The sequence below is a fragment of the Protobothrops mucrosquamatus genome, unplaced genomic scaffold (assembly GCF_001527695.2).
Source record: "Protobothrops mucrosquamatus isolate PMUCROS unplaced genomic scaffold, P.Mucros_1.0 scaffold180, whole genome shotgun sequence".
Taxonomy (NCBI): Eukaryota; Metazoa; Chordata; class Lepidosauria; order Squamata; family Viperidae; genus Protobothrops; species Protobothrops mucrosquamatus.
In genome coordinates this window covers 658,656-670,086 of record NW_015386539.1, presented here as the reverse complement: position 1 = coordinate 670,086, position 11,431 = coordinate 658,656, and the positions used below count along the sequence as shown (strand labels likewise).

The 11,431-nt window shown below is 45.6% G+C and overlaps 1 protein-coding gene across 1 annotated transcript; it reads right to left on the bottom strand.

Moving 5' to 3' along the window:
* Positions 1–206: 206 nt before the first annotated feature.
* Positions 207–7,637, bottom strand: GAL3ST1 (galactose-3-O-sulfotransferase 1). Its single transcript, XM_015813673.2, has 3 exons — positions 7,599–7,637; positions 1,852–1,985; positions 207–1,356 (listed from the first exon to the last, which is right to left on the bottom strand). Exons 1-3 carry the CDS (start codon positions 7,635–7,637, stop codon positions 207–209), a joined length of 1,323 nt encoding a protein of 440 aa, XP_015669159.2.
* Positions 7,638–11,431: the final 3,794 nt, after the last annotated feature.

Sequence of the window (11,431 nt, the reverse complement as noted above, 5' to 3'; positions counted from 1 at the left end):
CCGCAGCGAGTTGTCCTGGGGCAAGTTGACCGTGGTGGGTTGGCCGTGGTGAATCGGCCACGGCGAATTGCCATAGACCCGGTTCAGTGTGTGCCTGGCCAACCAGTGGGAGAAACGAGTGGAAAGGGAAGAAAGGGAAAGAAAAGCATCAGAGTGACTCTTGTGGAGGAACGGTGTGCTCGGTCGTCACAAGGAGAGTCGCCCTCTTACCACTTCAAAAACATCCGCACCCAGCCCCACAGCTTGGTGATCCACAGGTTGACCCCGAGGTCTGACAGGTATTGGATCTCGGGGGTCAGCATCTTGCGGCAAAGCTTCCGATGCTTCTTGTTGATCCTCTTTTTCAAGTTGTAGCCCAGGATGGATTTCTCACCCACTGGCTGCCAGGGCTGCATGGCGTATTCCTCAATAGAGTTGGCATCCACGGGGTGGCCTCCATCTATGCAGACACTCTTCATCTTCTCGTTCTCCTCGTTGAGCCTGGCCACGTCCTTAGCCATCCTGGCCGTCCCGTAGGCCTCCACTTTGTGCCAGAACGTGGTGTTGAAGTACTGGTAGAGCTTGGCGTCCAGGAGGTTCCAGACGGTGGCCTTTTGGTAGAGTTCCTTGGTCAGCCTTGAGACGGGGGACCCTTTGCGAGCGTTGAGCTTGAAGTAGAGAATGTCTTCCAGCTCCCAGCACAGCAAGTCCTTCAGAAGCACCAAGGATTCGTCAAAGAACTCCAAAAGCATCACCAGATTGAAACGCGCATCAATCTCACGAATGTACTGTTCGACTAGCGGGCTGTTGGGGTCCATGTTGCTGTCATAGCCTAAGTCAAAGAATAGGAGATTCTGGAGGTAGTGCGCATTGAACCCATTCGGATCATAGTAATGCCAAGGATCCCTCAGGAATTCAGCCAGCTTATCATCTCCCAATACCTTCCAGGTCAAAGGGATGACGCCCCAAAAGTAACGGAAAGAAGACTCAAAGAGGTAGGCGGGATCCCGCAGCACTGTCACAAAGACGGCGTCGGCCGGCAGCAACTTGCGCACTTCCTCGTACTGAAAGCGCATGTGGTTACAAATGATGTTGAAGCAGACGCCGGGCTGGTAGTCCTTCACCTGGCTGCGGTCAAAGAAGGACGGGTAGTAGAAATCGCTACGTCCGTTGGGGAAGGCGAACTTGAGGTGGTGCTTCTCCCCAAAGCGGAAGAGAATATTGAGGATGGTGCTGCTGGCTGTCTTGTGGGTCTTCATGAACATGACATTTAGTTTGGGGAGACATTTTTCTCCGGCTGAGCCCTGGCTACTATTCCCTGAAGCTGATAGCCGGGCCTGAGTGCGGTAGGAAGAGCAGGAATAAGGGATGGGAATCCTGGTGGGAAGAAAGAAAAAAAAAGAGGAAAAATGAATAAGGATTTATTTATTTTAGGAGAAATCATCTCTGCCTTTCTTATGTCTACTTGGCAAAGGTTCTAGACCTGCCATTGGCCTCCCGCTCTCATCACTAACGTTGAAAGCAGCTATTGGTCACAGGAGCCTTGCAATTTCGGTTTGCCTTACAACAATACAGTGCAGCTCTTTACAAGCAAAACTGAGGGCAGTAAGATTAAACCCTATCTTTTCTCTGCAAAGGCCCAGCATTCCACTTTGGATTGCTTGCAAGGACTTTTCAAACCAAGGACAGAGAGAGATGGAGACAGAATGTACACTTTTAGTACCCCAGGTGTCTACCCCTGCCTGTTGTTTCACAAATATAAATGGTTCCAAAGGCTTTCTATGGAAGATCCCTCCCGGACTGGTTCCAGATGGAAAAGGCATGCTTCCTGCACCTCCATCGCCTCGTACCGTCTATGCCAGATTCACTCACTCTGTCATGCTGACTTGTAAGGGTGGAACAGCATACGAATACAGAACCAGCATGAAGCTAGTCAGCAAGGTTCCCAGAACGAGGCCTTTACACATGGACTTCCAGTTCGTCCTTTGAGGCAACATTATGATCGTCTGAAAGAAGAAATGGAGAGAACGGTTGGTTAATTCGCTCGGGAAATTCCTACATAACGGGGAAGGCTGCCTAATGCAAAATACAAGCCTTGATGCATCTGGGTTCATACTGGCTTAGCAACTGGCTGACAGCTGCCCTTCAGGAATTCCAGAGCCCAAACCGATCGTGCGGAGGCCTTCCTTACACCTCGTATGATAATCAGAGAAGCGAGAGGTATGGAAAGGATGACACAGGCTTTCAGTAAGCAAGCAAGCGTGGGAAATGTTGGCTCATCAGAACTATGTAAAATGATGAAGGGCTTGGAGAAAGTCTAGCCACGTGGAATCTCTTGCATTGGATCATTGCTGGGACTGTCATCGATGCAACTGTAAAAACCAGAAGCATTTGCTATGGGGCACCAATGGCAATTTGAAGGTGCCAAGGCACCAGGGTTCCGTTATCCACCCACTGCGGGAACGAGGTGGATTTTCTGATTCATAATTTAATCTAGAGAGAGACGGCAGCAGCGCACGTACAGACCCCCAGGCCGTTTGGATGCATTTTCTAGCTGAGAGGTAGTTTTGACATTTTCTCCTTGCTGGTCATGCAGCCCACCAACCACATCAGAGCCTTTGTGGGAGGGAAGGGGGGGGAGTCTAGCTAAGCAGAGATACCTGCAGACGCACACTTGGCCAGCCTGCACCCCGCCGTCTGTTTGTTTCGCAGTCAGCAAAGAAGAGAGTGTGAAAGGCGACAGCACCTGACTCTAGCCGGCAGGAGTCCACAGGAGCTCCGTGGCTGGACTGGAGGGAATGCCTGCTCTTTGCAAGATCGGGAGGGCCGGAGTAGAGGAGAACAACTGCAATGCAGCAGGATTGTCCTCTGTGGTTGTGTTCCCGGGGCCTGCAGGAGCACAAGGTTGGGGGGGGGGGGAGAGAATGGCCGGCCTGCAGGAGTCCAGAACGGACCCATTCCACAAACGGAGGGCCCCGGTGGAGAACATGGTTTGTGAAGGCGAAAGGAAGAAGGTGCTGCATGCAGAGCTTCCTGTTCAGAGATCCTGGTCCATGTACAAAGAATAATATAATCTCAAAAGAGTGACATAGACGGAAAGCGCCTGGGGGTTCCACAACTCTTCACAATCTACAACGGAGGGCAGGACTCAGAAACCGGAGATCTAGTCCCATGTTTATTTTGAGCCTGAAAACATATAACAAGTGCCACATAAAGTGCCTAAAACAATCTCCCTTCAAAAATAAACAAATAAAAACAAGCCAGAAATAAAAACTAAAAAAAAAAAATTAGGTAAAGATATTTGGTAGTCATTAAATGAAAAAGGCCGAGCCTTTTCCCATGGCTAAACTGAAGCACTTGCCATCTGTCTTTAAGTTAGCTGGCATCATACTGGCATTAAATTGGCTGTTCCCTTCCAGGCAGGATTGCTTACTGTATATCCCCAGTCACTGCCAGATTTCCTTCTAATAAAGGACAAACCCTAATTGTTTCTAATATCTCTTAATCCTGTCCTTGCACAAGGAGCAAAATACTACAGGTGCTCCTTGACTTAATGACCGCAGCGGAGATCAGAAATTTGCGTTCATTACATAACTAAAGGGCCGATTGAGTCAGCGTTTCTAAGTTGTTTTCTGGAAAGCGGTTTTCCAGAACTGAGTATGGTGTGTATAGAAGCTGAAATCCCGTACATCGGTTTAGCGAAATCTGCCATGTCGTTTATTGCACCTCTCGGGTCTTTTGGAACACTCTTCTAATGCTACCTGTTTCGTTTCTTGATCGGCCTAATCTGCCTGCTGAAATAACTTCAAATTCTGCATTACTGGAAAAATATGAGATTTGGCTTTGTAGATTTGTTACGGAGCATTCCAGAGAGAGAGAGAGAGAATCTGAATTTTTCTGTAGCGCAGATCATCCTGCTTAGCTGGCCCTCGTCCACATTGGTCAGGACTCCTGGGGGAGGGGGGTGAGTGGGCTCTGTGTTGCTAGTGCCTGTTTGATACAGCTGAGATTCTGCTCACCAATGAATAATGAATGGAAACTGTGAATAGATCCTGATCGGGGAACAAGACTCCTTTATTCCTTCTTGACATTCAACACCACTGCTTCTGTCTCGGACTGACCTCCTTCCGCAGGGGACCCCATAGAACTCGCTAAGAACCTGATACAAACTGGCGACGAGGAGAAGGACCTCAATGGGGACAGTGATGCTTCTAGTCTCTTTCTGGCCTGGAGAAAGAGCCCCCCCCCCGGGAACGCTGAAAAAGCTCACGCTCTTTCCCCCAGGGGCTTGGGCAGCAAGCCACGAGGATGCAGAAAGGATGTCCACAAGGTAAACCCCAGTCTACATGCTTGTGGGCTTTCCCTCACCAAGCCTGCTTCATCCCCTGCCTCTCCTCTCCATAGGCAACCAAGCTTTGGTTTGAGGGGTCCTTGGTGCTCTCCGAGCTGGCTTGTTTTCTTGCAGACATTTCGTGGCCCAAACTAGGTAACATCATCAGTGCAAGGAGGAGGAGGAAGAAGATTGTGGGGCCCTTCCTTAGTGTTTTCTGAGCTGGCTTGTTTTCTTGCAGACGTTTCGTGACCCAAACTAGGTAACCTCAATTATTAGTACAGCCAAAGGCCAACAAATACATTAAACATTCAAATAAAACAAAACTAAACAGAACCAACACAAGAAGACATAGCAATATATTGCAACTGATGATGCAATCAATAGGTGACCCAGGTCTGCCTAGTTTTACAGACGGTGTAACAAAAACTAGCGACCTTCAGAAAAACAGAATCATACTGACCTGACAATAAAAATACCCTGAGTATAGGTAATCTAATGCTGGATAAAAACACGTAATAAAATTAATGATAAAGGATGGTTAAAAAGATCTAAAATGTTTACTTATGTTTCTGGCGAATCCCCAATGTTGCTGGGCAGAGTCTAGCCACCTGCGCCGTGATCACTGCCTGCTCGTCCTTAAGAAGCCACTGGAGATAAATACTTTCCAAATGACCAGGATACCTATCGATTATGGGAAGGATATGGTTTTTTTTCCGAATAGCTCTATAGAAGGAACATCAAAGGAGTCTGTGTCCAATGGTCTCCACCTCTCCTGAGCCACAGGAGCAGGGTCTTTCAGCCAATGGTGTCTTTTTATACTTGCCGTAGAAGACGGCTGATGGAAACGCATGGCACCGTGCAAGCGAGAATGCTTTCCGGTGGTTTATTGACTCCAACTGACTAAGATACCTGGGACGTGTAACCACGTATCTAATAGAGTCCGGAGCCAAAAACAGCAGAGCCACACCTAAGTCCTCTTGCCTCTCGATGTCCTCTCCCCTTTGATACAAGGTTTGTTTTGCTTGGTCGTAGTCCAATTTCAGGGTTGAGGCTGACGAGAAGCCTAGTTTGGCAAGGTTGGACTCGACTGCCTTGATCCATGAAGAGGGGAAGAAGAATTAATGGAGGAAGGCCTTGTGGAAAGCCATTAAGCCTTAGCCAGATGTTTAACGAAGCTATACAGATTCTTGCTTCGACTTTTATCAACCCTGTCTCCAGGCGCAGAAGTGCATTTGGGACACAGCACAGCATCTGGAGAATTGTTCTGATCTGTTTGGATTGAACTCTTTCCAACGGTGTAAAACACAAAGCTAAAGGTCCGAGCAAAGTCCCGTGGAGAAGCTGTGCTAGCGACTTGGCCAGAAAGAGCTTAACTGCAGCTGGAATAGAGCGTCCTCCCTTTGTGCAGAAAAAAATTAAGAATGGCATTCGCTGATCGTTGGCCAGAGGTAGCCACGTATTCTCCATGGGCTTTTTGTGAGCCAGTGGCATGGATGACCACCCCTAGGTACTTAAAGGTGGTTACCTGCTCTATTTTGTGGCTATTTAAATACCATGAGTACCGTTTTGGCCTTTTTGCAAAAGCCATAACCTTTGTTTTCGTGACCCAAACTAGGTAACATGTTCAGTGCAAGGAGGAGGAGGGAGATTGTGGGGTCCTTGCTTAGTGCTCTCTGAGCTGGCTTGTTTTCTTGCAGATGCTTTGTGACTCAAACTAGGTAATGTCTTCAGTGCTAGTAAGAAGTCAGTTTATATTCTAGTGTCTTTCCCTGTCAGTGTTGGTGTGAGTGGTCTTAGAGATTCTTTGGTTGGGCTGTTTGCTGTTGGCTTCATTGGCAGTTTCTTAACTGGGATGTTCTTTACTTGATTGCTGGTCTGATGTTGACCTTGGCGTTAATCTAGGCTGATCTGGGTGCTGATTGCTGGTGGAGAGATGCTTGGATCTTTTTGTTCACTTTTGGCCTGGCCGATTGTCTCTTTTGCATAGTCTATAGATGTTGTTAATATCAGTATGTGTCTATGGATGGCTGATTTCTTCAAGCTTCTCTCTGCTTTGATTGCCCAAGGATCTGCTGATATACTGTAGTTCTACAGAGGAATTCTTGAGTCTGTCATGTATAGCTCAATAACTGTCTGGTTTGGCACAGCAACCAAACAAGACAGACACAGTCTTCAAGGGATAGTTAGGACTGCAGAAAAAACAATCACAACCAGCCTGCCTTCCATTGAAGATATGTATACTGCAGGGGCTCAAAAAAGGGCTGAGAAATTATCTACAGACCTTAATATCCTATGTTTTTCTATTCCCCCCCCCCTAAAACGAGAAGTCTGGAGCATAATTTTTAAAGATTGGATTTTTACCTGCCTTATCAGATATGAGCTCCACCAGTTTTCTCTCTTTTGTGTTGCCCATCCTCTGCTTTCCTTCTCCATTCAGCCTACAGTTAATCATTAATACACTCCACCGGTAGAAAGGGACGCAATAACCCCTATAAAGCCAGGATGTCTCAGGGTGGGTTTTCAGATGTCACTCTTTAGCATGAAAGTGTTTACCACATAACTATTTCTCTCAGCACTTCCCACCCAAAAAGGCAGGGCAACAGGCAATAACTCCGAAAGAAATAGCTTGAATTTTAATGTGACTTATTTAAACAATGTTCAGTAAAAAAAAAAAAAACTACTAAGGAAGTAAACTCAGAATAACTCTGCTGCTTTTTTAATATTTGGGAATTTAAGTTTAAACTATCCCTGACAGGTTTATTGAGTTTTGATTGGATTTATGAGCTGTTGACTGTTTTGCCTGCTCCTTTTACACAGAACGTAGCTGAGAATTTAGTACAGGGGGATATGAGAGAGAGGATGCAAATGAATATGCATTCATGCGCAGAGATTGGTTGGAGCAAGAATTCACCATGCCCCTAAAACATAGAACATAGAATAACAGGGCTGGAAGGGACTTTGGAGATCCTCTAGTCAACCCCCTGCTCAAGGCAGGAGACTTTATACCCATCCCCGTCAATAGTTCTACAGTCTGTTCTTGAACACCTCCAGCGATGGAGCACCCACAGCTTCTGAAGGCAAGCCATTCCACTGATTAATTGTTCTCGCTGTCAGGAAATTTCTCCTTAGTTCCAGGTTGGATCCAAGTTTCCACCCATTACTTCTTCTCCTGCCCTCAGGAGCTTTGTAGAATAGGTTTCCCTCCTCACCTCTTCTCTGTGACAGCCCGTCAAGTAGCTAAAGACTGCTAACCCTAGTCCTTTTTTTTTCATTAGACTAGACTTACTGGCTCCCTCAACCGTTCATCGTACAGTTGATCCTGCATGTCCCCTATCATCTTGGTTGCTTTTCTCTGTACTCTTTCTAGGATCTCAGCATCTTTTTTGGGGGGATAAAGGCAACCAGAACAGGATGCAGTTTTCCAAGGGTTGAAAAGGGTTAAAGCCCTTCAGATAAGTCGAATGTAAATGGAAGAAGTAGTAGGTCCAAAAAGGAGGTGCCAATATATTTGCTTATCAACTGGCGCACATGTCAGTGTGTGTAAACATACCTTTCCCTCCTGCTGGATACTACCTAATTGTTATTAAATATCGCCCGCTGTCCAGGTTTCTTTCCTGTCCAGTTTTTCATCGCCTCAGCCCCTGCCCTAATTCTGCAGAAATAATCCTGGGGTTGCAGCTTACCTCTTTCTTCTCTTAAGCACTTTCTTGCAGTCCTTCTCCTTGGCGTGTGTCAAAGCGAAGCTTGCCGAGAAAACCTGGGGATGCTTCTCCGACATGGAGCAGCGTCTCCTCAAGGGGATCCGTCCCAACGCTCCAGAAAGCTTTTTCCAGCCTTCGGACAAATTGTCTCCCACTTAGGGCTAGCTCTTTCCCTTGGGCAGCTCATGGGACCTTCCCCCATCTCCTCCACAGAAAATGTTCAAGCAGCTCAGCTACTGTACTGCCACACAGCGGATTCTCCTCCCACTTTTGGTGGCACAGAGGAGACATTCACCAGCCTTCCAAGCCCGTTCTGGAACAAAGCAGCTGCTTGTATCTCTCTGCAGGACTGGGATCAACAAAGACATTGTTCCTGGCATAATTGGTTTTCCCTTTCCCTCTTTTCTCCAGCTAGGAACAGCAAAAGCCAGCAGACCCCCACACACACACTCAGCCCAGTCTTACACCAGCAGGAGCTGACAGCAGAAAACAGAAGGGGCTGCAGCCTGGACTGCGCTTGGGATGGACAGCAGGGGAGGTCAGCATCTGGGCTCAAAGGGGCTCAACAGCTCCATGGGGCCATTCGCATTTTCATCCCATTTGGCTGCAGCCTTGCTAGCCCACTGGTGACCTGGCGCAATTCAAAGGGCAAACTCTGACCTACAAAGGATTACTTTAGGATGGAGTACTAGAGATCCTTCAGTTGTTTAATGAATCATAATGCCCAGCATTCTTCAACCATTAGCCATGCTGGCTTGGGCTGCAATTCAGCAAATTTTGGTTCTCTGTCTCTCTCTCTCTCCTCTCCTCTCCCTCTTCCCCCTCTTTCTCCCCCCCACCCCCCAATATAGGGCTGAGTTATCATTACGTTTTCCAGTGTTGGAATAGAAATTTAGATATACAGAAACCAAGGGCTAGCTGAACCAGAGAGAATCCCTGTTTGAGAAGGCCTGAGAGTCTGGCTTATTAATTTATTAACCAACTATTAAGGGGCTTCTGCAAGTGAGTCATGAATTTGCTTCAACCAGAGCTAGTCCCTTTTCATCCCCTTTATCTATGCATTTCCTCGATAAAATTGCTGTTAGAACCAGCACTTAGCATCTGTTTTGACACTTGCCAGAAGCTACAGAAGTTTCACTTATAGGAAGTGTTGGTCCAGCCGGCCAATTGTGTCTTTATAAACTGTTGAAGAATTCATGGCTCACTTGCAACTTACTCTGTAGAACGTATATTTCTTGCCAGCAAGGTGTCATCTCCTTTCCATGAAGAAGATGCCCTTACAGAAATCAGACCTCAAAGCAGTGCTGGGATTCAGCCAGTTTGCACCACTTCGGCAGAACCTGCAGCTAATTTTTTGTTGCCCAGGCCCAGAATGGGCTTCGGAAGTGGCATCCACACAGAGAACCGGTTGTTCACCTATTTGAATCCCACCACTGCCTAAAAGGAGTCATCAGAGCAATTACGGTACCTGAAAAATGCTTTTTGAATTATGGGATTGGAGCCTCCCCTTCTCTCGAAAGCTGCAAAACAAAAATGCAAAAGTTTCGGTTAGAGCTGAAATACTTCCACAGTCCTGATTGATTTCGTGCTACATCTGAAGCTGTGTGCAGGCCTTTTTGTTTGTTTGTTTTCCCAATAATTTGTTCCAAATCAAATTCCACTATTGAGAGATTGCTAAGAGAATATTCCGGTTTTTTTTCTGGCCTGGAAGACAGCTTGAAATGAATTGCATCGCTGGTTTTTTTTTTCATTGTTAGTTGATTCCTAAAAGAAAACATTTTGAAACCATTCAGGTTATCGAAGAAGAGACATGTTCTGAAGCAGTAGCTGCTCACCATTAAACTCAAGTTTATCTGTGGCTAATCTTCTAGCAGCAAGCATTCATGATTGTGCTTGCAGACACTGCACAAGTGTCTGCAAACAGAGCTCCAGTAATGTTCCAGTAAGGTATGAGACTATGAATTTTGCAATCAACTGAATGTAAATTGCTGTTTTGAAGAAAGACAATCCTACTTCATATGGGGAAATCCATATATAAATTTAGGATTCACAAGCATGCTCATATTTACCTGTGCTACTTTCTCTATATGAATTATTTTTAAAGAAGAGGCCTTAAGACTTGGAATCAGATTTTTTCTTCCAGTTTAATCTTACTTTGTGGGAAGACCTATCTTAAATTCAGCATAATGTTTCTTCCTGGCAAATAGAGTATAAAGTTCAGTCCCTTGTTCAAATTTGGATTTTAAAAATTTCAGCACAATAGTGTTGTGGAATAATTATCCTAAATATCCTAAAACCAGGAGTCTGGCAGCACTTTTCCCAACTAACAAATGTCGTTAAGCTTTTAAAAAGGGACTGGACAGCCGTTTGACTGAAATGGCATAGGGTCTCCTACTTGAGCAGGAGGTTGGACTAGAAGACCTCCAAGGTCCCCTTCCAGCTCTATTATTCTGTTATTAAAATACAGGCAAATTTTATTTATCAGATGCATACAGTTGCTGGAGTGATGTAGGGTTTAAACTGGGGGAAAGGGGGGGGGGAAGGGAAGACAATCTCTATGCAGATTCAGGTTACACTTGACACAAATTACAAGAACTCTATTAGTAACATGTTTGTTGTAAACATCTGAGTTTGCCAGAAAAAGGTAATTTCTTGCTTTTAAGGTCTGTTTTTCTCCAAAATGGTTATTTTGCAGCCTTGTTATGGTTAGGGCTACCAGATAACTGGAAAAAGGAAACTTTGTTCTTTTTATGCCCTCTGTTCAGCTGGCCTAACTTTAAAATCAAATATTGTCCAGCTTTGTGAGCGTCTTGAAGGGGTGGTGGGATTTTGGACTGTTTTCACTAGGTAATTCAAACTTCTGTGAATTGTGATCTTGTAAATTGTCTGCTTCTTTCTTTCCCTTGTCCGTTGACAGACTCGGTATGTTATTTCTTTCTTGATTCCAGCCATCGACCTCACTCCAACCCCTTATATGAACTCTATAGAATCCATGATTCATCATACGTTTCTATACAGAAACTTGAAATGTGCGTCAGATCTATATTATCACTAGTTCTTCAAAATAAAAAGAGTTGTTAGGGAAAAAAATTGCAATCGGAAAAACCAGTCTTTCTGAAGCTGGAAAAGGTAAAAGTTGTTAGTAAACATGCAACTGGAAAACGGCCTGTTTCTGAGGCTGGAAAAAGTAATTTCATGTAGGGTGTAGGCCTAACGTTATAAGCTGCCCAGAGTTGTGAGATGGATGGCATATAAATTTAATTTGAAACCCCCCCCCCATGCCCTCTTGGCTTCATGGGAGAGCACCTACCTCCTCATCTTGATACATATACATATATATAGTAACTGCCTTTCATCCAAGACATTAGGGCCCACCCTTGTTCTGAGGAATTCACCATGGCTGCCATTTTGCTAAAAA